Source organism: Alosa alosa, chromosome 16 (genome assembly GCF_017589495.1).
Source record: "Alosa alosa isolate M-15738 ecotype Scorff River chromosome 16, AALO_Geno_1.1, whole genome shotgun sequence".
NCBI classification, from domain to species: Eukaryota; Metazoa; Chordata; class Actinopteri; order Clupeiformes; family Clupeidae; genus Alosa; species Alosa alosa.
The window spans coordinates 25863726-25887224 of NC_063204.1; the positions used below are offsets into that span (position 1 = coordinate 25863726).

The following is a 23499-nucleotide window of genomic DNA, read 5'->3' on the forward strand; positions in this document are numbered from 1 at the left end:
TACTATAGACCCCTTCAATGTTCGTAAACACCCAGAGCCTAGGTTGGGTGCGCGCGCCGCATGGGGTCAGAAGCACACTGGCTAATAGACTGGAATGTTGAGCTGTCAAGGTATGCACTGTAATTGTCACCCCAGGACCGTGAACCATACCTTAGCTTATGGCGATTGTCTGCCTGATTCTGAGCTGATAACAGAATGGGTTGACGGCGTTAGCAAGTGGCCAGAGATTCATTGGCTCGCAGTATAGGCCTATGGCTATCTGGTTGACAAGCCAAGTGTGTACATGTGAGGTAGTAGTAGGCCTAGGCTACAAGTAGGCATTTTTCTTGATGTTTCCTTGACTTTCAATGGCATGGAAAGCTTTCTGACCCTGATATGTGTGCACATTTCCTGTGACGTGGACCATGAAGGGTCAATTTGACACTACTGTATGCACCCAGGGCTACATGACAGGGCCAAAAGGCAAACTGACTGCATGTGAACATATGATACAAAATGGAAAAAAAAAAAAAAAAAAAAAAAAAACAATTACAATTTCAATACCGAAGATGACATTTCAATAATGTAAACCTAGAATTGACCAACTGCTTTAGATCATTTTGGTAAAGTTGGGGCTGCTCCAGCCAATGAAGGGATGAAATGTCATTAGCAAGCTGAATTCCAAGAGTAGCCTACCAATATATACTGATGATAAACAAACAAACAAACCATGCTTGTGATGTGAAAAAGATAAACAGAGGTTGCACATAGTGTCTGATCCCTCAAACCACTAGAGGCCAGGTATGGGTCCTTCTGTAATCATGACAACAAGGAAACTGCTATACCAAAAGTGAATTTATTCTCAAAATGAAATATATCTGCAACACAAACAGCATTTAAATGTTGACGTTGTATAAGTCCCTGCTCAATTGTTGCATTTTCCAAAATATACCTCTGAACAAAACATTTCATACAAATAATTATTCAATTGAAAAACAAGAAAGCTGAAAAAGTATTATGTGGATACCAACTTATTTATGGCACGTTCATCAGAAAAAAATGTCACTGTCAAAATGGCCTGACTGAATTAGTTTTTCCATCTCACAACCTTGTTGGTAACCAGAGTGGTGATTATATTTCACAATGATAGAAGCATCATATTTCACACTGACAAAGGATTTAAAGGCATCACAAATATAAAAATAGTATATACAAAAAGGTTATACAGTAGTGAAGAGAGTATTTATATGGCATAGTCTCACTTTGTTAAGTTTAAGTTTTGTTAAGGTCAACCATAATCTGAAAGTGAAACCTCTGATTTTTAATGATGATGCCGACTCAACAACAAAACAAAACAACCACATACAGTATCTACAAAGATGCAATCAAACAGACAAGAAAACATATTACAAGTAAAACAAACTTCTTTTCCCCTCAAGACATATGTAACACAAAGTCAGACAGACAAAACTTCTGTCTCATGCCCCACCATCTCAATGTGTATGACTGCATATATGTGTAAAGGCATTAAAAGGCTATACCCTATGAAGACTTTAGTTAAAAATTGTTATGACTGACTGATTTGATATGACTGTTTAAACCCTTCATTAATGACTGCCTTGCCTTAGTATGAGCTGCTCAGTTCAAGTCAACCCACCACACCCCATTAATCTTCACCACCACCCTTTTTTTTACACGGGTCTATAACCTGAATTCTAACCAAAGCACAAACAAACAGGCCTTTCTGCACTGATCCAGTTGTGCTTTAGACTGGGGTAGGTGCTGTGGTGGTGTTATAATAGCACAATAGTGGACGGACAAAAGTTAAACCTGAATATCCCAGTCCTGTTCCACTTTATCTAATGGATCTACACATGTCAGGCAGAGAGAGAAAGACAGGGGGCAGGGGGTGAGTGCTCTAAATGCTTAATGTTTAAATCACTGAGCGCTGCATTTGACGTCACCGGTGAATCTTCCCGCTCTGGTTGTCGTCTTGAGAAAATATTCAAGGGAGCAAAGATGCAGTTCTTCAGAAGCCAGAGCACTTTCAGGCCTACAGATCACCTAAGGACTGCTTTTCAGGAAAGCTTACTGAGAGATAGATATAACTGTAATACATATACATTTGTCTGAAAATCAACTTTTAGACACTTACAAACTGCAACAAGATTGTGTTTGCAAAAATAAAACAAGGTATCACTGCACAAATCACATGGTATTTCTGAGTTTTACACTGATGAAAGCTGGTATAAGTAAATGAAACAAGTGTCTAGGAAGAAGGTTTACATGACTGTGGATACTGGTAAAATTGTAGAAGAATTAGAAGATTGGACTTCATGTTTACTCAGTGGAAAGACAACCATCAGGCTTGGTTGAGATCAGAGCACCATTTACACTTCAGAAAATGAGAACAGCAGGTCTGTCTCAAGGCTGGCAAAACCAGGGTCACTGTCTGGACAAGACATTTATTCCCAGACTCAAGGGGTTGAGCAGTCAAAACTTCTAAACGTCCCGCAGGTCAAGCAAAGAGCAAATCTTGGACTACACACTCTGAAAGATCAACGTCTAAATTGTTTTCTTTTTTGAGTAAATTATTTGTAACACCGCGTTTAAAAGAAAGAAACATTTTCTGAAAATGGATCAACAGAGGGAGGGGAGAGAGTGTGAGAGAGGAGACCGAACCGACTGGAAGTGCAGTTTTACCCTCGTTGGCATTATGTGCAAGAGATGATATGGATTCAGGAAGATGCACTGCCTAGCACAGTCTCTCCTCTGGCTGCAATTGGCTGTGGTTGCCGCCGTCTGGCTGGCGGTTGGCTGGTGTGTATGGGGGCGGGGCTTCAGAGAAGCTGCTGGTGTCCGTGCTGTCTGGGACGGCGATGGGTGGGTCTCCGGCCAGCGCTAGCGACTGGGCATACTCGCTGTACGGAGGTGGCTTCAGGTCATTGGCTGGTGGTGGTGGTGGGGGAGAGATCGTACAGTTAGGGCAGGGGGACAGCAGGTTTAGCCCACAAATATGTCAACTCACACACAAACAGGAAATACCATGATGCAACAACAAATACTGTACTGGCCTAGTCAGTGTCAAAAAAGAAATAACCACGTGCAGCAAGTTCCCCCTTAAAGCCACAATGGGTTTTCCTTAACTTAACTACATTTTTGCATTTGCATGAGGCATTTCCTAAGTGCTTGTACATTCCTCCAATAAATATTCAAAAATGTCAAAAAACCACTGGTGTTATTGTTCTTGTGCGCACCTAACAAATATCTACACAATGCCTCTGGCATTCCCTCTACGGCTCCATTGTTTTCTCAATAAATGCCGTGACATTCTGGTGAGTAATAATCTGACAATGCACACTTTTGACACGAGCTGTATGGTGTTCGCGATCCAAATCGGATACAGTCATGTCAACAGCTCGACGTCCAGGAACTGTTCTGAGTTAATGGTTTTCCTAGGCACCATTAGACATCATCCTCGAGCCTTCAAGTCCCTCCTACCTTCTTAGCACTATCCAGTGAAAAGGCCGCTGTGCACATCCTCTTGGCCAATCTTTTCAATTGTCCTGAAGCTATGAAATATTGCATAACATCCTGTCTGACCATGACAGCCCGTGAGGCAGGCATGGCCACACAGGTGGCGCTGTAATGAGCACAGAGGAAGAGGTATTTGGGCCAAATCAGTCATCACACAGATGAATCTATTTTCCCTGCGTGCCATTTCACAACAAAACCACATCCTGTTCACTTTCAATGCCTGAAGAGCTACTTCCAGCTGTCCAAAACTACTTGGTGATGCAAATAACAAAACGGCTGCATTTTTCTCAATCCCCTGAGATACATAAATAGAGGGCCACAGAAATGGGATGGCAACATTGCAGTCTTGAGCTGCTGCAACCAATCCTTGTTTTTGTCAAGAATACATCAGCAAGCTGAAAGTTCTCACAATTATCACCAAAACAAATACTAAGGGACTATCCTGGGTTTGTTCAACCAACAAGTAAACCGTCCCGGGTTCTCCGATCTACCAGTAAAAACATCTTCCTGATTTTCAGGAACTAACTAATCTAATCGACACTAAAATTTCTATCTACCAATACCTGTCATTCTAGGTGATGAACAATACACTGGAAGGAAGTGGGGGTGTGCTACACCTGCCGCGGCTAAAAGTTGAGGTTTACCTCAGCTCAATGCATGTGCTCTCAGGAACTGCACACATGAGGCCTCCAAAGGGCAATTAGGCCTAGTGTTTAAGAACACGGTACATGAGTCATGGGGTGGAAGCAGTTGGGTGTTATTTAAGTATTTCCATAAAACAGTCAATGCATATTTAACAGTCTTTAACCGTGGGCTGGAAATATGGACAGAAAGAAAGTGCCAAAAAAAATGGACGTGTGACGAGCATGACTTTAAGTAAAGCATTTCATAATCCACCCACCAGCAGGATGCTAGAGCCTGAACCAGAGCTCACTGGTTTTATTTTTGTGACGGGAACAGAGAGAGTGTCGTTATGGAGGCAGTTTAGAGCTCTCCGTCCTGGTTAAGTGACCATTTGTTTGGTGGTGGTGTCACAGTTGTTAAGAGAAGGCTAGAAAATACAGTCTCTTGGCAAGCCTGTGGTGGATGGAGAGCCAAAACCCCACAAAGTAGGACTGGACTGGGAGGTCTCTGTCTGCAGATGACTCAGCTCAAGCAAGCACAGCAGAATAAGCGCTTTTGACTTTGCAGCAAAGACTGGACCGTATGCTCAAACTGCTCGATGGTCATCGATAATTCAGTTGTCCTTATGCATTATACATAACAACATGATTAGACTAACTATACATACTTTGACTTTTTTGAGGACGAATTAGAAGATCCGTTGAATAGTGAATATACTAGCGGACAAAAAAAAAAAAAAGAAACTTCCTTGGGCGATAGCTTTATAGCAACCCAACTGACTATCCCTCATTGTGTGTATGTTGACACTGGTTTTCTATCACCAGTAAGTTAGTCATAACTTTAGCAGTACAGTGGTACAGTGATTCCTTGGCTATAAGCAAAAGTAAACCTTGTCCACACCCAAATAAGCCTGTATATTAGAATGTGACTAGCTGTTATCTGTCAAACCTCCCTTCTGATCCCAGAAGATGGATGACTGTAGTATGACAAAGCCACTCACAATCTGTGCAGATGCTTGCTTTTGGTTTATTAGTGTGTGATAACCAATGTTTAGTAATGCACTGGTCTTAGAAGCAGTTTCTGTAAACAAGCATAACAAAAATGTCTAAATATAGGCCAGTTGGCCAGATGCACAAAACATGTGGTTTGTTAGAGTTCAACACTACTGTGCATTCTTCTGAGAAAGTACATTAGATTATTTGCGCTGAATAGTTGAAGAATACTCTTCTTCATGTTTGAGTCTGCCTTGGCATTCTTGAAACATGTTATCAGTTCTTTTACATCCTCTGGACATTAAAACTGAAAGTAAGTGTAGACTCAACTTGGCTTCGAGTCTGCATTCTACCATCATTCTTAGCATTGTTCACATCCTAAACTTCTGAGGAGAGGAAGCTGTCCCTTAATAAGCTATCCAGATACAACACAATCCAAGTCAACACTGTACTGATCAAACGAGTGTTTACAAATCTGACAAGGATCATTCTGGGAATTCCAAATTAAGGCAGTGACAGTGCATGGGAAAAATGTTCACCACAGGATTGAATGCTAACTTTCTCATGTCTTGACTGTAGGTCTACATCAAACTTGTGAGCATGTCTGAGCAAGTATGCTTTTTCCTGAGTCTGATTAAATGTGAAAGCACCTCTTCAGAGAAACAAACACCAGGACACTGGATGTCTGGACATTATCACAATATTCAATGTAATATTCCTGCAATGTAATTTGTGTACAGGTAAATGTGTCACTCACTCACTCACTCACACGCTAACCATATTGCTAACTTATCTCAGCACATCTATGCCTGGATGTGTCTAAGTGAGGAGTGTGTACGGGTGGACGGTCCGGCGTCAGGGTCTCTCACCTCCTGAGACGGCCTCATACGGCGGCGGCATGTCCAGCTGTGAGAGAGAGGAGTCGGGAGGCAGCGAGGCCGAGGGCTCGCCCACCGAGCCTTCGTCCTGCACGCCATACCAGCTGGGCCAGATAGACGTCTGTGGACACACGCAACAGCCCGAGTCAAAACACCCACCATCACGAAACACACACAGACACCAAAACACACACACACACAACAAATGTGCACACATAAACTTGCCAACACACACACACACACTGAGCAAACAGGCCAGTGCTGGCAGCAGCTATTAGTAAAATACACAGTGGCACAGCACAGTAGTTATGTAAAATGCCCACCGTCTGTCACTCACCATACAAGAGAAGCTTCTAGCAGTCTATCACAAAAAGCTCATTGCACATAGATAACCACGTTTTATTGGTGTGGGTGACTCGGTTGAATGAATGCTACGGATGCCAACCCATGTGTTAACTGCCAGCGAGGGTGATGCTGGCTTTATTTTCATGAAAGAGGTTTGCATCGCCCTGGCTGTTGATTCTCCGATCTTTTTAAAAAAAAAAACTAGATGGTTGCAGCTTTCCACCACAGTTTACCGAGAACTGATTTGTATGAGACACTTGAGGGCACCTCTGCAACAGCTCCCATTGAGCCTGACTGATGAGCCCTGAAGTGCACGCAGGAACACTGACGCCTGGGCCCAGATTGAAGCTCATTCCCTACAGGCACTTTTGTTTAACAACAAACAGCTTACATCATCCTCATCAATTTGAAGGGGAAAAAAAAAAGTCAAATGAAACACACACGCAGAGTTATCACCTCCTAAGGCACATTTTCCTTTATAACATAGTAAGAGGAAAGACGAGGTGGCCTACATGTGGGGCAGGAATGGATTTGACTGCCTAAAGAAAGTGCAGTACCCCCTTCTCTGCTTGAAATGCAGCTTGCCAGCAGTCCAATTGAGGGCATTTCCTGCTCTGAGACAGCTTTTGACAACACTAAAAATACTCTCTGACAGCAGGGGTACCTGCACAGGAGGGATAGGAGAAAGGGAGCATAATGAAATGCCATTGATATGGTCGGGTCATTGTGAACTTACTTAGACTATGAGCTATAAGGAGTGTAATGACTACAGTCCACTCAAGCAAAAAAAAATGTTAAGCACTCAATTCACGTAAACAGTGTGATTCTCTGGCGGCAATGGTTAATGTGGAAGCCATTATGCTCGAGCAGAAAGGACATCACACTTGAGCGTGAGCAGAAGGCTGAAATCAATCTCTGAAATGGATATTTCATCCACAGACGATTGCTTCCAGGTGCCTAGAGCAGCACAGTGGGGGGACAAAGCAAGACTGACTCTGCTACGTCGCCTAATGAAGTTATCAAAAATCAAAACCACCAGCTTTTGGAAACCTACAAAGCATCATAGTTTAAACTTTCAAAAAAACAACAAAACAAAACCAACTTTGTATCACTGAATTACACAGTTGTGTGCTATGGAGCCTTACAGTAACCCATGGTAACATGTTATGGACAGTCCTCACTGAGTTCCCTGAAACCTCATTTCCTCCAACCCTCCACACCCCCCTTTTCACCACTAACAGACCCAGGTTATATTTAACGAGTGCTGCTGAGGACCAGTCCGCCAGACAGAGCAGCTCACATATAAGGCCTGACCCCAAACGTGCAGCACATTACAGAGACCTGACACAGGCCTCACCTATTTTAAGGGGTCGTGTGAATTCATGGCAGTAATGAGGGCTATAGGTTAACCACAACCATGTGACAGAATGGGCAGAAAAGAATGAAATGGCAAGAAGCCGCCACCATTTAAACAGACTGAATGCATGGGACTGTAGCAGCAGCATTGGAGAGAATAAGTGCAAGAGCGTGTGTTACTTTAGAGTCTCTCAAATTACCACCCTGGATGAGTGACCTCATCAGAATTCAGAGCGGGCCCTGACTTGATATGTGGCCAACAGCACAAATATCTCTGCCATTGTTTAAAATATATATAGAGTACTATCCAAATGCTCAATCACTCAAAGCAATAAACGACAACAAAAACACAAATGGGTAAACAAGAAAAGTACAACTGTTGATTCATGGGTCAGTCTTCTTTCATTGGCAGACTTACATTTTGCCTCTCACACATCTGGTGGAGGTAAGCCCGGCCTCCCACAATCACAATCTGTGCATTGCGGGGGTTGCTCAGGTAGGCTGCCAGTTGCCTCTGCCTTGTACGATACCAGCAGATGTAGAAGAAGATCTTGATGATAATGAAAACTATAACAACTCTACAAAGAGGCAGAGAGATAGCAGAAATTTGAGTAAGGACACAGGTTATAGCAAACATTTTTTTGCAGCAATATACGTGTGTGCACTGTGCACTCATGTATTATAGATGGCAAGTAGGCTACATCGGGGTCCCTTGGTCAATGTTTGGGCTATGTGTGACTCACCAATGTAAAAACTTTATCATGATAAAAAACTTTATCACAATAAACAAACATTACAAAACACACATTGACAGAACACATGACAGTGATACTTACATGTACCAGTAGAGCTCCATGATTGGAATGTGTTGGTTTAGACTCAGGTGCTCATCTTCCAGTTTCTTAACTCAGCTGAAAACACAAAATCCGAATACCATATCACCGCCTCACTGAGTTAATTCATTCACTGTCATGTTAGCCTGCCAAAAACATAGCGAAGGCTGGCAATCAAGTCAACTATGTTATATATAAGGTTAGTCTATGACTAGCTAGAGATTATTAACGTTAGTTCATTTAGATTGTCTAGCAACTTAGTTGAGACACAACTAACAAACCCAAATAGCATCTAACATTTCATAACAAGGACTACTACACACGAAGTCTGTCAGTGCTGGCAGACACTTGATAGAACAATGCACACCAGCTATCGCTAAATTAGCTTAGCATGACACGACTTTACGTTAAAGCAGCAAGTTATCTACCATGGCATTGTCATACCATTATATCAGAGAAGATTAAAGAGGAGCTAGTATTCAAGGATCTTTGATTATATCAAGATAACTATCGGTAATTGGCAAACGATGACGTTAGGTAAGATTAGCTGAATATATATCATTGAGTCGTTTGTTTGGCGATCTCAAACTACGTTAGCAAGCCATCTTGCAACGTTGATTTACAATTAGTGTGGTCATTCCTGAAAAAGTGAATGTCAACCAGATAGCATTAACGTAAACGTTGATGTTGGAAAGTGTTTTGTCCAAAACATACGTTGGTGACAACTTCATAGGTGCCATCTCTTTCTCTTTCACAAATTCCCTTCATGAGCTGACAAGTAGTTAAATATCCGTTAACGAGCTGGTACAGATAGTTAACTTAATTTACTCGCTGTTGGCAAACTTATTCTCCAATTTGAACGTTAGCTAACGTTAGCTAGCCACCACCATGTTGTCAAACAAACAATAATTAGCCATGTTAGCTAACGTTAGATATGGCTAATTATAACCACATAGCTAGTCTATATTTCCACTAAAGACAGCCAACGTGAATGTTTAACACTAACTGTATCACACTCAATTACTTAGTTAAGGTAATTTAAATGTACCGAATATGAATATAGGCACACAAAGTCAACCACTTACCCTTCAGTTAAATGGTCCAAAAGAGGAAGAACCAACGGATCCATTAGCAGCTATTTGTCCATAGAAAATAATGTTAGCAAGCTAGCTAGTAGTTAGCCAGCTAAGTGTAGAAGCTATATGTTTCCTTTAAATTAGCCAGCGATGGCTATGGTTACAAGCACACTCTATCAAAACTGTTAATAATACTTGTCCTAAAGGTTTGCGCCATGTATAAAAATGGGGATCAATTTCGCAACAAACAAATGACTACTGAAAGGGCGGGTCTTGACAGCAGATCTATAACATCTAGCAACCACTTTGCTCGCTATCAGGACATCTGAACAGTACACAAACTACAGTTAACCCAAGAGCCACTACTGCCGCTTAGTGGCGATGTTGTGCAATCACACGTCGTTACCAAGTACACATGGCAAATGTGGTAAAAAATATATGTGTAAAAATATGATTTTTTTTGCTCTCCAAGTGGATTCCATTCATGTCCAGAGTTAGAGTGATTTAGAGAAAAGGTGAATAGAACAACATTCAGATGCATTGCACCTCAGTTGGTTATGATGTGAGGGCTAAACAAAATCATGATGTAGCCAACTAGATTACCCGGAAATGTTGAGTACACTAAAGTTTTATTGCAGAAATGTGAAGTATGGGTCCCCAGTATACAGAAACTGTTGTTGTGAGAAGCATTTTCTTCAAAATGGTGGTTGTGGGGTAGGATGAGCCACTGGGGTACTAGTACTTGTTTTGCATCTGTAAGACTTTTAAGCTTGCCTTGATTTTGTGACCACATTCTATATGGTTCTTTAGTGTTACTACAACTAAAGAGACTAGGCATTAAATTAATCTGACTTATTTAAGTCAATTAAATGGGCAAATTCAAAGGTAAACAGGCGACAAAAAATCTTGGCAGATTTTCAGTTGAATCTATTTGGCAAATTCTCAGTTAAATGTTGGTGTTTGTTACTATTTGTAGAAATTCAATTGTTTTAAGAAAAAAGAATGTTTTACCTGAAATCTTTGTTTTGTGCCATCTTACCCCACATATGGGTGTGCCAGAAGACCAACTTTTTGCAAAGAGCATCTCTTTACCCTTATAACTTATCAATGAGTTGTTGGTTGCAGAAGTTATAGAATTTGAATTTTTGTTTGGTGTGAAGGTTACAAATTGAAACCTCTTTGACACATTCGAATGATGAATGTAAAAAAATGGCTCATCTTACCCCATTCTCCCCTAATCGTATGGCCTTAAGGTAGAATAAATAACAGGATGGAGCCTGTTGTTCTTCAAAGACAACAACCAAAACCTTTCTGAGGCTAGGATTTTACACTTGCAATACTACTGACATATATAATCTATAAATAAATCCAATCCAGTACTGAAGGTTCCTTGACAACGGTCTCTTGAAAAAGAGTGTGCAGTGTGCTTTGGACATTTGACAGTTTGGCATTTTATTCCAGTAATAAAACAATTACAAGACGTGTATCCTGACTGTTCGCTTATGACCATTTTTTAAGTTACACCAAGGATCCTTACAGCAAAGAATTTACGGAAGATAAAATAAATTGCATATATACAACCACTATTTTTTGATGTTGCAGAGGATGATCCCATGATATAACTGCCTGTAATAGTATTCAGTGTATTCTACATTTTGTGTTGCTTTGAATACAGAAAATAATTACAGTTTTCTAGAAACATCTCAATTCCCAGTGTACAATAGTTGTGTGTTTGTTTGATGGCATAGATATCGATGAGGGTCTTGCGATTTTGTGAAATTACAAAACGTTTGAGAAAAAAAATAAATTTCCGTTGGTCTAACAACCCTATCTGTTGTCTTCGATCACGATGGTCCTTCTTGGGTAGGTGTCAACATCAACAAAAATGTAGCGGAATTCATATTTACCAGTTTCAGGGTTCTGTGAAGAAACATTAGTTACAGTTAAAGCATTTTTTTCTTCTATTATATCAGTGCAGCTACAAGTATAAGTAGGTATAAATACAAGTTTATATTACTCTCTAGTTTATATACTACTATTGTGATCCCATGAGGGAAATTTGGTCTCTGCATTTATCCCAATCTGTGAATTAGTGAAACACACTCAGCACACAGTGAACACACAGTAAAGTGAAGCACACACTAATCCCGACGCAGTGAGCTGCCTGCAACAGCGGCGCTCGGGGAGCAGTGAGGGGTTTAGTGCTTGCTAAAGGGCACTTCAGCCGTGCCTACTGGTCGTGGTTCGAACCGGCAACCCTCCGGTTACAAGTCCGAAGCGCTAACCAGTAGGCCCACGGCTGCCCTAAGCTAACCTATCTGTGGTGCTGTAACCACATTTTTTTGCTGTGGAATGACGTTATGTGTGAAAATTATTATCTCCTAGGAACACATGGGAAGCAAAGAACCTTTCTCTTTCATGACCTGACATTTGCAACCTTAGAAAGAAAAAAAAACATTCCTATGACTATGAAATGAAAACACATCCTCACTTCTTTTGACTCTGTGTGAACAGTCCCTTGTCGTCCAGGTTCTGACCCCTCAATGTAAAATTTCAGCCTCATATACTTCAGTCCATCTTTCATGTATTCCACATGACTACAGAAAAAAATAATAAAATGTCATTACTGTATATCTACCAAATGAAAAGTGTAATGGTTCGTAATCAAGAACTGCACCTTTCGAAAGCACCCTTACCTAACTTGCTGCCTTCTGCCTCTTCGTGTAGTCTCCCCATGGCATTTAATGGGCTCCCCAAAAGCTCCAATGACCTACATTTCATATTGGTGAATGCAAATAAATATGTATTTATATGTACAGTACAAACATTGTTTAGGTAGTCCTGGTGAAACACTGACATGAATGGTCAGAATACATCTCACCTCTGGATTTGACTTGCATTTGTTAAAAGCCTTTCCGTATATTTTGCTTGGACTTGATGATGAAAACAACTCTTGGAAAACCACATACAATAATCCACCTAGAATGACAGCATGAAGTACACATAAGAAAAGCTTCCGAGGTGTTAGCTAATAGGATTGTTAGTTTTACACAGGATACCATTTTCTTCTGTGCAAGATTTTGTTGCCTTGGTTTTATGTCACCTTTGTGGCAGATGTCAAATTGGTATAGTGCATTAAACAGAAAGGTAGCTAGCGTTGCAACATATCCAAATGGCTACTAAGAGCAGTTGATAATTTAATGGTAACCTAAAATAGCAAGAGGTCATGGGCCTTAATGGCAAAGCTGGCCAGAAAGCTCTGCGCATGACAGCAGGCACAACTTGGATCATTCGTTGGATGTTTATGCATGCTTAACTTGGCGGTCATTGTTTCATTTTGCATCCTAACCTGTCACACCGAGTCCAATAAGCACAACGATCAGGTAGGTGAAATCCTTGCCAGCCCGTTTGACTGTAGAAGAAAGGAGGAAGCGCCATCATATATGGGAATACAAATGACAACGGAATGAATAGAACATACTAAGGAAGGCTACCTTTCTGTGCTGCGGATAGTCCTGGCCCACTTTGAGTCCTGTGAACAGACACATGTTGTTCTTTATCCTCTCCCTGATTTGCTTTACTTCTCAACTTCACATCCAGGCAAATACTACGACTCTGTGAGACTGCTGCCGTGCTGCCGTAGCCGACCGATGCATAGTCTGACAGCCGGATTTTAACGGGTTTCGAAACATTCGCAATAAGCACTGGAGAGGTGCTGTGCATGCAGTGATGCACGTGCAAAAGACATTGAGATGATCTAACAAGCGGTAGTTTTCTGTATGCAACTCTGAGTTGCTTGAGTGCAGCGGAGACCACCATGTTGCCCTTTGAATCCTCGACTCAAAGATCTAATGACAAACGCATAACAATCAGTTAGGTTAGACAACACAGTAAGTCTGAGAGCTTCATGTGAGTGACAAGACTCTATTTTTAGGAAATAACTTAATAATCGTGCCAGCAAGACAGGTTGCTGTCAATAACAGCGTTACTGGAGTTGCCTACTAAGCTGGCTAGTGCTAGCGCGTAGGCTAACAAGCACCCTGCAATAATCGGGCGCATTTCTTATTCGTCACTGCAAGGCATAACCTAATCAGGACCGCCTCTTTTCACTTCCCGTCTTATTAGACATTCTCTGTTTCTATTCATTTTGTTAGGACCTTAAGTAGTCCTGTTGACAGAAAGGTGAACCCGGAAATGTTGAGACACCAAAGCAAAGATTGTTAACGCTGAGCAAGATACTTCGTCGTAGTTCATGTCTATGGGCGCGAAATGGGGATCGAATCCTGTCTGCAGAAAGAGACGTGTCGATGACGTATTGACGAGCGTACGTTGCAACCGGCCAACAGCAGCTGAATAAATAACCGGCGCACACCTGATATAAGGTTGATTTTCTCCAGACTGGAATGCTCAAAAATGCTAAAAATGTACCTGAAATGTTCAGAAGGGTTTGAGGATCATGAAAACGTGCCCGAAATTCACATTCCTAACTCTATAGAACCAAGACCTTAGCATATGTGGTGAAATTCTGAGCTATGCCCATAGACTTCAATGGAGCAGTCGCTGCCTCTGCTCTGCATAAAGGGGGATTTTGACCCCCCCTCGTGCGATCCGGGGACCAAAGTTTTATGATAGAAATATATAGTATAGGTCCCCAGCATGCAGAAACTGCCGGATGCTAATTTGCATATGGATGGTTGACATGACATGGCCTTTTTTTGGTCCAATGTGTCAAAGATAGGTAAATTATTAAAAAATATATCAAAAACTATGGTGATATTGTTCAGAAAATGCTGTTGTATATGAACATACAGAGCATTCATGGGATTAATCTTCCATTTTTTCATAATTTTCAGCCAAACCAGAAAAAGCTCATATGATTTTGAATAAAAACAAGAAAATGAATTAATTTTCTGTTTATTCAATCATATATTGATAACCCAAATGCCTACTTGTGAGTCTGCTTGACTAAAAGTTCAGGCATAATATTGTGAAGCCACCCTTAACTAAAACACGTTGTCCCAGAAATGGATATCATATGGTGTGACGCCATATTACTTTTATTAAACGGGCAATTGTTTGGAGACCTTTGGGGAGTAGGGGTCCTCCTTCTTTCAGGAGGAAAATAAATTCTGATGTTAACAGTAATATTAATGTTGTCTTTAGCACTATAAGTAATTGCAACAATGTAATCTGATTATAATGCAGGAAAACGTTTTAAATTATCTGAATACATTTTTGAATTTGTCTTTTAACAGATATAAAGAGAATAAACTCAAAGGGGAACTACAAACATTCAGATTGAAGCCCACCAGAAGAGAAAAACTCAGGGAACCCAAGAGCTATACAATATTTGGTGGCATTCTGTTTTGCATAGTTGTGAGTTGTGAAAGTGAACCTTTACATGATATACCTGTCTTAAACTGTCTTTTGTTGCTTGTGAAATATATATAATACACATTTTTGTATTAACAGATTGTTTTGTGGTGTTATTTATCATATGGCGTGACACCATATAATTTGGTGTGACATCAAGAAATTATGAAAATAAAAAGGCTTTTGGGGTCTAAATCATACAAATCTCAATGGAACAGATAGAAAATAGGGTCAGAAAAGGTCACAAGCATTTTCTTTCTTTTATATCAAGGTATGTCAAAATGAATATGACGTTTATTGAAAGATTGAGGACATATGCCTTACTCTGTGTATTGATGAAGAAATATACTGTAAAATGTAATACATTTGCACAAGGAAATGCTAGATCTTGATGAAGTAATGATAGAAGATTATAATACATTGCTCACATAAAAAACAAAATACCCCATTATAATTTTACAAACAATAACTTTCATGTCACACCATATGACAATTTTAGTCACTACCACAACTAATTAGTGAATAAATATGAATTTCAACACAAAATCTAAAAGACCATACATATTTTTGGGAATGGATGGATCAGTACAACAGGACTAAGTGATTTCCATGCCTAATATCTAAATTTTTTTTCAAAAACTTTTTTTGGGCCTAAAACGTCAACCACCCATATGTTGGACAATTTGTGTAATTAAGCTAATTAGCATAAATTAGCATAATCGCCTATATTGATCATATTATAGGAGCTGCTTGGCCAAAATGGACAATGTTAGTATGTTTTTAGGGGTTACTGGAGATGCTGAGTCCATATCTGACATTTTCAAGATTCAAAATCACTATTTAAACATGGTTTGATCACGTTCTTACTCTCATTAAGCTGATTTTGCTGAGTTTTTGGGGGCGATTTAGATGCAAATTAGCATCCGGCAGTTTCTGCATGCTGGGAACCCATACTATATATTTCTATCATAAAACGTTGGTGTACTTAACATTTCCGGGTCCACAATGGGGCTCTATGGGCTGTCAACCGGGCTATAGGCCTAGTAGAACTCTTATAATATCCATATTCCCTAACAACCCATCTATGCAAGGTATATCTATCTTCACAACTTACTGACAACGCTACACTTTCTTTCTTTCTTTCTTTCTTTTTTTAAAGACAAATGTCAAATCTCTGTTGCCCCTAATTCCATTCATAATTCCATTTATAAAGCAGAGGGCCTCTCTCGTTTTGTGTATCCAACTTTATCTTTATATGCTTCAGACAACTTGTTAAAGGGGTGAACTCAGGTAAATTGGGCCATCAGCTAAAATGGGCCAGATAAGGTTGGAGTGTCATATCTTTTTACATTTTAACAATCAAGCACAGTTTAAATTATCAAGACATTTAAATTATTGCTACAATGATATTTGATGTGTTTTGACTGATTTGATTGATCTGAGGTTATGAAGGTCACATTTGAAAGGTGAGTGAATTCAGATGAGCAATATGTTTCACTAAAATAAGGTTCATATAACCTTATGAATTGAATGAAGTAATGAAAGCTTTAATGAATTAATTGCATCAACTATACCTTTAGTCAGAGAAACCTGGTTGTTGTAACAGAAAACGTGTTTTTAAACCTTAAAATTCCATTTAACTTGACGGCCCATTTTAGCTGAAATCGCATTGGTAAAATGGGCCACCACGTTCAGCTAAAATGGGCCACACATTTTTAGTAATTTTATCCCAATATTTTAAGGTCTTTTACAACATGACCATTTAAGATGTACTGTAAGATTTAGGATATAAGACCATTTTTCTTTTATTTCACCCACAAAGTGTGTTATGCATGGGCAGCATACTAATGAGGAGGGTGGGACATGTTTCATGTCATGTTAGATCACATCCTGAGAGTGTAAGCTTTCAGAAAATATATGGTTTATATGGTTGAACCAGTTTTTCCTAAATGGCACAGACCTAAAGGTATCAGCCATATACCCGATTTACCAATACCCAATGTGTAATGCATGGGCAGCAATGCAGCATACTAATGAGGAGGGTGGGACATGTCTCATGTCATGTTAGATCACATCCTGAGGGTCTAAGCTTTCAGAAAATATATGGTTTATATAGTTTAATCAGTCTTCTCTTCATGGTACAGACCAAAACTTTCTTCACCTAAATCCATAAAATCCCATTAATTTCAATGGGAAATTTGTGAAAGTGGTCTGCAGTGGGAATGAGTTTATTTCTTGTTAACATGATTTTTCTTAAACTCTGGGACCAGGGCTACAAGATAATGCCACTTTTTGGGGAAAACCTTGTTTCTTTCAGTAAAACACAATAATCTCACGCCAAGGTCAGATAACTGACTTTTACCATGAACTGGCACCTCAGAAATCATAGAAATTGAATGGGAGGGTCCTTTGAAACACAGATTTTTCATACTACAGCCTAATAGAGCAAGATAAAACAAAAAATATTTTTTTCTTCACTTTTATCATGGAATGCCAGTTAAAGGGTTAAGTAGCCTAGGCCTAGTCTAGATAGCCTATAGGCTAATAGATCAACCCCTAAGAAAGATTACATGTAAAACTCAATAAAGTTGCCATCCTTTCATTTAAAAACAAACATTTAGAAAAATGGTTCATTTTCAGTTGGTATCAGTTTATTGAAAACATTCTTTCCAGCACTTAATATTCAAAGTCTCTCACCATTTCCAGCAAATAAATTCAGTTTGATACACACAGTTTATTCTGGGCCAGAAATAAGCTACTGAAAAGCACCGTAGTGACATATTTGATGAGTTGGATATCATCACTTTTATTTTATTTTAATTCACTTGCATTTGCCTATAGCCTACCCAGTGAAAGGCAGGTGACTGTTTTTTTAAGGGCATAGGCCTAACACATCCCCAGTGAACGGGGTAGGTTTAGTGTCCTTTCTTGATGGCAAGAAACTCAAGGACTTCATTCAACATTCACTATGATTCTTAAACCCTCCATATGACATTGGACTATGTGACATCTTTTATTCACTTTGCTTCACCAGAGTTTCAGAATCTGGGGTTCAGTGACAGGCAGCTGTTATAAAATCCCATTCAGTAGTCACCAACATCATGGCTTTTCCAGAGGGGGTGACAAAAATGCAGTCTGTATCCAAAACAATTCATTTCAGCAACACAGTTTTACAGTTTGCAAATTAATAGACAAAGAAATAAAAAGTGAAAAGACATGTCTGTTTTTTTTGTTATTCTCAATGAGCAAATGTACATTAAAGGTTGTTGTAGATTCTTAAAAAAAAAAAAGAATGTGAGTCCAGTCTCACAACATTGTAGTGTTCAGTCACTTCCCAGTTTTTGCTTTGTGAGAAATCATGGAAGTTGCCGGTCTTCCTCCACCACAGAGAGAGAAAGAACCCAATGCACTCACAGAAGACCTATTTTAATCACAATATAGGCTACTAGTTACTCAAAGCCACAGTTCTTTCAAGATGCATGAGGGTGTTAGAAAGAGAGTTAACACCATAAGCTGTCACACGTGGCAAGATGCAGAGAAATGTTGTAATTGCCTGTAGAAAAATAAAAACACTATTAGGTCCACTTCAGCAAGTTATCTCCTTATAGCCCTTAGGTAGCCCTTAGTTGACCCACTGATGAATATGTTGCATAGACATTCTGAGAGTAAAAGAGTGCGGTCATTCAGAGCCTCAGTCTTGCCAGGACTGATCAGGACTTGCCAGAAAGGACACAAGAGGACTGCCAATTCATGCTTGATGTAGGAAATCATCTGAGATGTCAACTATGTGGTTATCTGACTATACAGGGTAATAACAATAAAACATATTGTAATTTAGAATGGCTAATAAACCAGCTGACATATGCATAAGACCAGATTTTAAACCAGAAACACAGAAAGTCATCAGACATCAGTTTGTGTATCCCTTTCTGTTTGATAATGAGGTTTGTCTTAATCCAGGACACAAAGAAAGCTGAATGAATCCCTTGTATGAATGCATACAGAATGGATCTTAGTGTGGATAGAATATAATCATGACAGCATTGATAAGGACACAAATACATGGCAACACAACACAAACACAACCACATAAAGTCAGGCAATCAAGCAGGATAATAAAGGCCTCATAAAGGATGCTTTTACTACCGTAATATACTTTTATTTATTTTTTACTCCAGTATGTTTAGGAGCACTCATTAACAAGTAAAAACAAGTAGAAAAAGGCTAACAGACCCTTTGAGCTATTTTCATTGTAAGTCAACCATTAGCAGACAGTAACTGGCTGCTTTATTTGTTTGACTGTGCGAACGTTTCTGTGAAAAGAGTATATGATAAAAGGAGAATTGAGTATATGATAAACACATGTAATTGATGAAAAATGTCTCTGTGTACCAGTAATTATATCATTTCTCAGATCCAAAATAAGATATAAAGCATTACCAATGTTTTGTGCACTTCCATATTCTGAAAGGCATGGTAATTTTGTTGTTGAATATAATGTTTCACAAAGGTCTATATAATTGTGTCAATTAGTTGTGACTGACATGATATGACTATAAAAATTATTAAGTATATAACTTATATTTGTATGGTTTATTCTTTCACCGATCCCGACACATGTCTACATTTTAATTGTCATGTTCAACAATATAGTGTCTAATTTGGCAATGATAACAATGAAGACAGAATGCTTTTAAAAGTCATTATCATCACAGCATATATTTTTCATTGTTTCAACATTAATTTTGTTTCAACGTTAATTATGACTCCTATCCCAGTATCTGGTGAAATAATATGTACATCCACCATGCTATCTGCTTTTATGCGGCCTGTTTTCTGTTTTACAACATAACATGACCAATGATGAATACATGAAGAGAAGAAATGGTTCTGTTTTATTGTTGTTTCTTACAAAGCACTGAATTTAGCCTCAGATGTGGTCAAAGCCAGACTGACTCATTTCATAAATGTGAATATTTGTACAAAAAGGTATATGCTACTAAAATGTAGCAAGCACTGGTTATAATTGTGTGCACCACTTCACCTTTTGTGAAAATTACAGCACCCCTGCACCTCAACAATGTTCTATGCCAAAAAAGGTAACAGCTTTACTTAAACCCAGTATCCATGCAGCAATAGAAACACATTTACAATGACTGACACATGTAACTATTTCTAAATCTGCACTCATAACATGAGTTTACAAACAAATTATAATTATGGGATATTAATTTGCATAGGATCACATATGGCTCCATAAAGAGCATTTGATATAAGGTAAAGATGTTATCAGTCAGTGCCACCAATAAGTATAAGCTTTGTTAATGACTCTGATACTTCAAGCTCACAGGGTTTATGTGTTTTAAAATCATCACAGTTTATGAGCAGTCATTACAAGTGGATAAATATACATTATAGTCTGACATCAATAAGCCATTCGTCTGTAACCCCAATGAATGTGTCTGGATACTGGGTTTAAGTAAAGAGATACCAACAATTCTGCAAAAAAAAAGTATACTTTTACTGTTTTACTGAGGATACAGACATGCAATCTATTATGAATGTCCTAGGACTATGTGCGGTCTTTTAATATTAACATTTATACCGGAACGATTTCCTTTTGGACGCTAATGTAAGTTTCTAAAAGTTAGATGTTTTTTTTCTCTCCCAGGAAACATGATGTGCATGCAGAGGTCTCAACAAGATTTGGTTCATTAATATGAAGAAAATATGCATGTTAGCAGGACTATCTGTTCAACTAATTAGCATGAAATTCAACAGCACATCCGTATCACCTATTTTTTGATGGGTCAATGAGGGACTAGCATGCAGAAACATCAATGAAATAGATTGGATCAGCTTTCTTCTGAATATTAAATTGTGCCAATACACAATTGAAATATTGCAAATCTGTTGCTGAATTTAGCTGTACACTCATATGTGTGTTCCATAATGCTAGGGCTACAAAATGTGACCAAAATTATGACCACAAGAAAAGACACCTTCACCACCTAGAATACTTCATCCCTGAATTAAAATATCAAGGCTTTTTACAAAGAAAAGTCATTTTCATTGTTTTTGAAGTCCATTGTTGAAAGTTTCTATGTACATGGGTAGGGTCATTATAACAATGCTTCTACAGAGTCTCGTTGAACCGTCATGCTGGTGTATATCTCCGTCCCATACGCTCATAAGTCACTGATGCTCGTTCGTATTGATCCAGGATTGCACTATTTTCAAGAAGTCTATACAATGGAGACAATGCAACATAATGCAGAACATAAGCACGCAGCACAAAACATACACACACACTTTACTGAACAGACAAAATAACAAACACACTTTCATTAAATGAAAGACAAAAAAACAAACACACTTACACAGAATATCAAGCAAAATACTCTTGACCAAAATATGTGACTGAATGAATATGAATGAATTTTACCTGTCTATGTATGTAAAAATAACCTCATTCAATTGTGCATTTAAGTGTGTGTACAAATATGAAAGTGTGTTATATGAGCTGGTACCATTTCACTAATATCATCCATATCCGTAAGTATGTGCAACATGTTATATGACTTGTACATGTGCAAAATCTTTGTAGAAATGTGCACAGTATAATCATACATCACTACATATTGTGAGGGTATCACCCTTTTGCAAAGAGTAAAGGGAGTGTAAAAGTGTAACAGGTTAGTTGCATTTGCATACACAATATGGAGAACAGAAAGCAAACTGATATTGTCCATGCTGATGATCACATACATGAGTGGCAACTCAAAGGAGCCTTAATGAGAACTCAAATAAATCACAAGACCTCACTACTAAGCAAGCAAAGATCTCACACATGTGGGATCCATCACTGTGACATGGATAAATAAAAATAAAATAACAATACAACAAAATAAATGAACCTTGAACAGACAAACTAAAAAGGACACAGAACCATGGCTGACACTGACCCACTGGCAAACGATGACCACACAGAGACAGACAACGGAGCAGGGTTTTGCACCATCGAGAGGTTTGCTTACCTTGAGATTGTCTCCTAGACCCTAGTGGTGTTGTACTCAGACTCATGTTTGCTTAGAGACCCAATGAGGCAGAACCTGGAATATCACGGCTATTTGTTTTAATAGCATCCTTCTGGTTTTGCATAGGGAGATTATAATGCATGACTTATACAACTGTAGTATACCCCAGAGCAGTGCAGCATTACGGTTTATTTTTACTCCATGTTTTACTTCCCCAGCATGCAGTCAGTCATAGTGGGAGGCAGACAGTAATGCACACACCATGTGCATGCAGAAGACTACTCTCCACTCTTTCAGATAGATGTTCGTAATCTTTAAGGATATTTGTAAACAATGGATTTTTAAAGAAAGAAATATAGATGGCAATCAGTGTGCAGTGATACAATGACATAATCTCTTGTGTTAAGTAGAGAACAGGCTTTTAACATGCCGATTTGAATCCACATGTGTATGTGCATGTAACATTTATTGTGCACGTGAGATCACTGAGATCACATTTATGGCTATTAAAAAAGTATAATCACTAATCATCATTCAAGCCCTTTGGAGAGTGTAAAAATACTTCGATAAAAAGGCGGCTCTCAGAAAAGAGGCTTTGTGACTTCTAGCAATCGTCATGCATCATTTTAAGTGCAGTTTTTGCATCGTAAAAGGAAGCTGTTTTGCACGACACAAAAGTACAGAGGAGGAGACACCTTGGCATGAGAGCTGCACATGCAAGCATGTCCAGAGCTACTGTGGGCTCATTCTAAAGCCCTCAGTGCTCAGCAGCTCCAAGACTGCAGGCCTTGCTGCTCATATACAACCCTACCTAGAGTAAACGACTGCATATGCCTGAGGGAGGGAAGAGCGGAGAAGACAAAAGCAAACAAAGGCAAGAAATAAGCGGTTATCTTAAAAGAGGAATAATGAGAGAGAATCATAACAAAAAAAAACATGAAGGAGAAGAACAAAATCTATGAAAAAGAGCAGAGAAAGAGAAGAGAAAGAAGTCAGTAAGTAAGTAAGGAAAAGGTTAAGTGGGGGATCGAAAAGCATGTCTGGGCAAAAGAGGTCCCCCACATGTTGTGCTAAGAGTGATGTTTGTTCCTCATCATCATCATCATCATCATCATCAAAAATCAATGGATACTGACCGCTGCACCGCCTTCTCGTGCCGGGACAGCCGGTGGCTGGTGGTGGGCACCTCCTCCAGGTCGTCGTCGAGGTCGCAGGGGTCGGCGGCGGCCTCTTGCGAGTAGCTGTGCTTCATCACCAGGATGCTGCGGCGGTTGCCGCCGCCGGTGGAGGGCGGGAGCAGGGGCCGCACCACGGGCTGGGCGGGGGATGCCCATGCCCATGCCCATGCCCATGCCCATGCCCATGCCCATGCCCATGCCCATGCCCATGCCCATGCCCATGCCCATGCCCATGCCCATGCCCATGCCCATGCCCATGCCCATGCCCATGCCCATGCCCATGCCCATGCC

The 23499-nt window shown here is 39.6% G+C and overlaps 3 protein-coding genes across 3 annotated transcripts in view; all 3 read right to left on the reverse strand.

Moving 5' to 3' along the window:
• Positions 1–821: 821 nt before the first annotated feature.
• On the reverse strand, positions 822–9977 carry si:dkey-118j18.2. Its single transcript, XM_048266160.1, has 5 exons — positions 9630–9977; positions 8548–8622; positions 8130–8289; positions 6002–6131; positions 822–2928 (listed from the first exon to the last, which is right to left on the reverse strand). Exons 2-5 carry the CDS (start codon positions 8565–8567, stop codon positions 2735–2737), a joined length of 504 nt encoding a protein of 167 aa, XP_048122117.1. The 5' UTR covers positions 8568–8622; positions 9630–9977; the 3' UTR covers positions 822–2734.
• A 1074-nt stretch (positions 9978–11051) lies between these two features.
• Positions 11052–13857, reverse strand: timm21 (translocase of inner mitochondrial membrane 21). Its single transcript, XM_048266161.1, has 6 exons — positions 13115–13857; positions 12970–13032; positions 12502–12599; positions 12317–12390; positions 12112–12217; positions 11052–11540 (listed from the first exon to the last, which is right to left on the reverse strand). Exons 1-6 carry the CDS (start codon positions 13437–13439, stop codon positions 11448–11450), a joined length of 759 nt encoding a protein of 252 aa, XP_048122118.1. The 5' UTR covers positions 13440–13857; the 3' UTR covers positions 11052–11447.
• Positions 13858–17622: 3765 nt separating this feature from the next.
• The window catches only part of neto1l (neuropilin (NRP) and tolloid (TLL)-like 1, like), a 93903-nt gene continuing 88026 nt past the window's right edge, over positions 17623–23499 (reverse strand). Inside the window, exons 10-12 of the mRNA XM_048266100.1 lie at positions 23167–23348; positions 22031–22105; positions 17623–18546 (exon numbers count right to left, since the gene is read on the reverse strand). Coding sequence (XP_048122057.1) covers positions 22045–22105; positions 23167–23348 — 243 coding nt within the window. The 3' untranslated portion in view covers positions 17623–18546; positions 22031–22044. The remainder of the gene's footprint in view (positions 18547–22030; positions 22106–23166; positions 23349–23499) is intronic.

Bases quoted from the DNA above. Each gene is read 5' to 3' on its own strand.
- si:dkey-118j18.2 (XM_048266160.1), bottom strand. From the start codon at position 8,567: ATGGAGCTCTACTGGTACAT. The intron at 8,290-8,547 runs GTAAGTATCACT...GCCTCTTTGTAG, and splicing joins ATGGAGCTCTACTGGTACAT to AGTTGTTATAGTTTTCATTA. The intron at 6,132-8,129 runs GTAAGTCTGCCA...GTGTGTCCACAG, and splicing joins AGATGTGTGAGAGGCAAAAT to ACGTCTATCTGGCCCAGCTG.
- timm21 (XM_048266161.1), bottom strand. From the start codon at position 13,439: ATGGTGGTCTCCGCTGCACTCAAGCAACTCAGAGTTGCATACAGAAAA. The intron at 12,600-12,969 runs GTTAGGATGCAA...CTGTCATTCTAG, and splicing joins TATTGGACTCGGTGTGACAG to GTGGATTATTGTATGTGGTT. The intron at 12,218-12,316 runs GTAAGGGTGCTT...TTTTTTCTGTAG, and splicing joins GGCAGAAGGCAGCAAGTTAG to TCATGTGGAATACATGAAAG.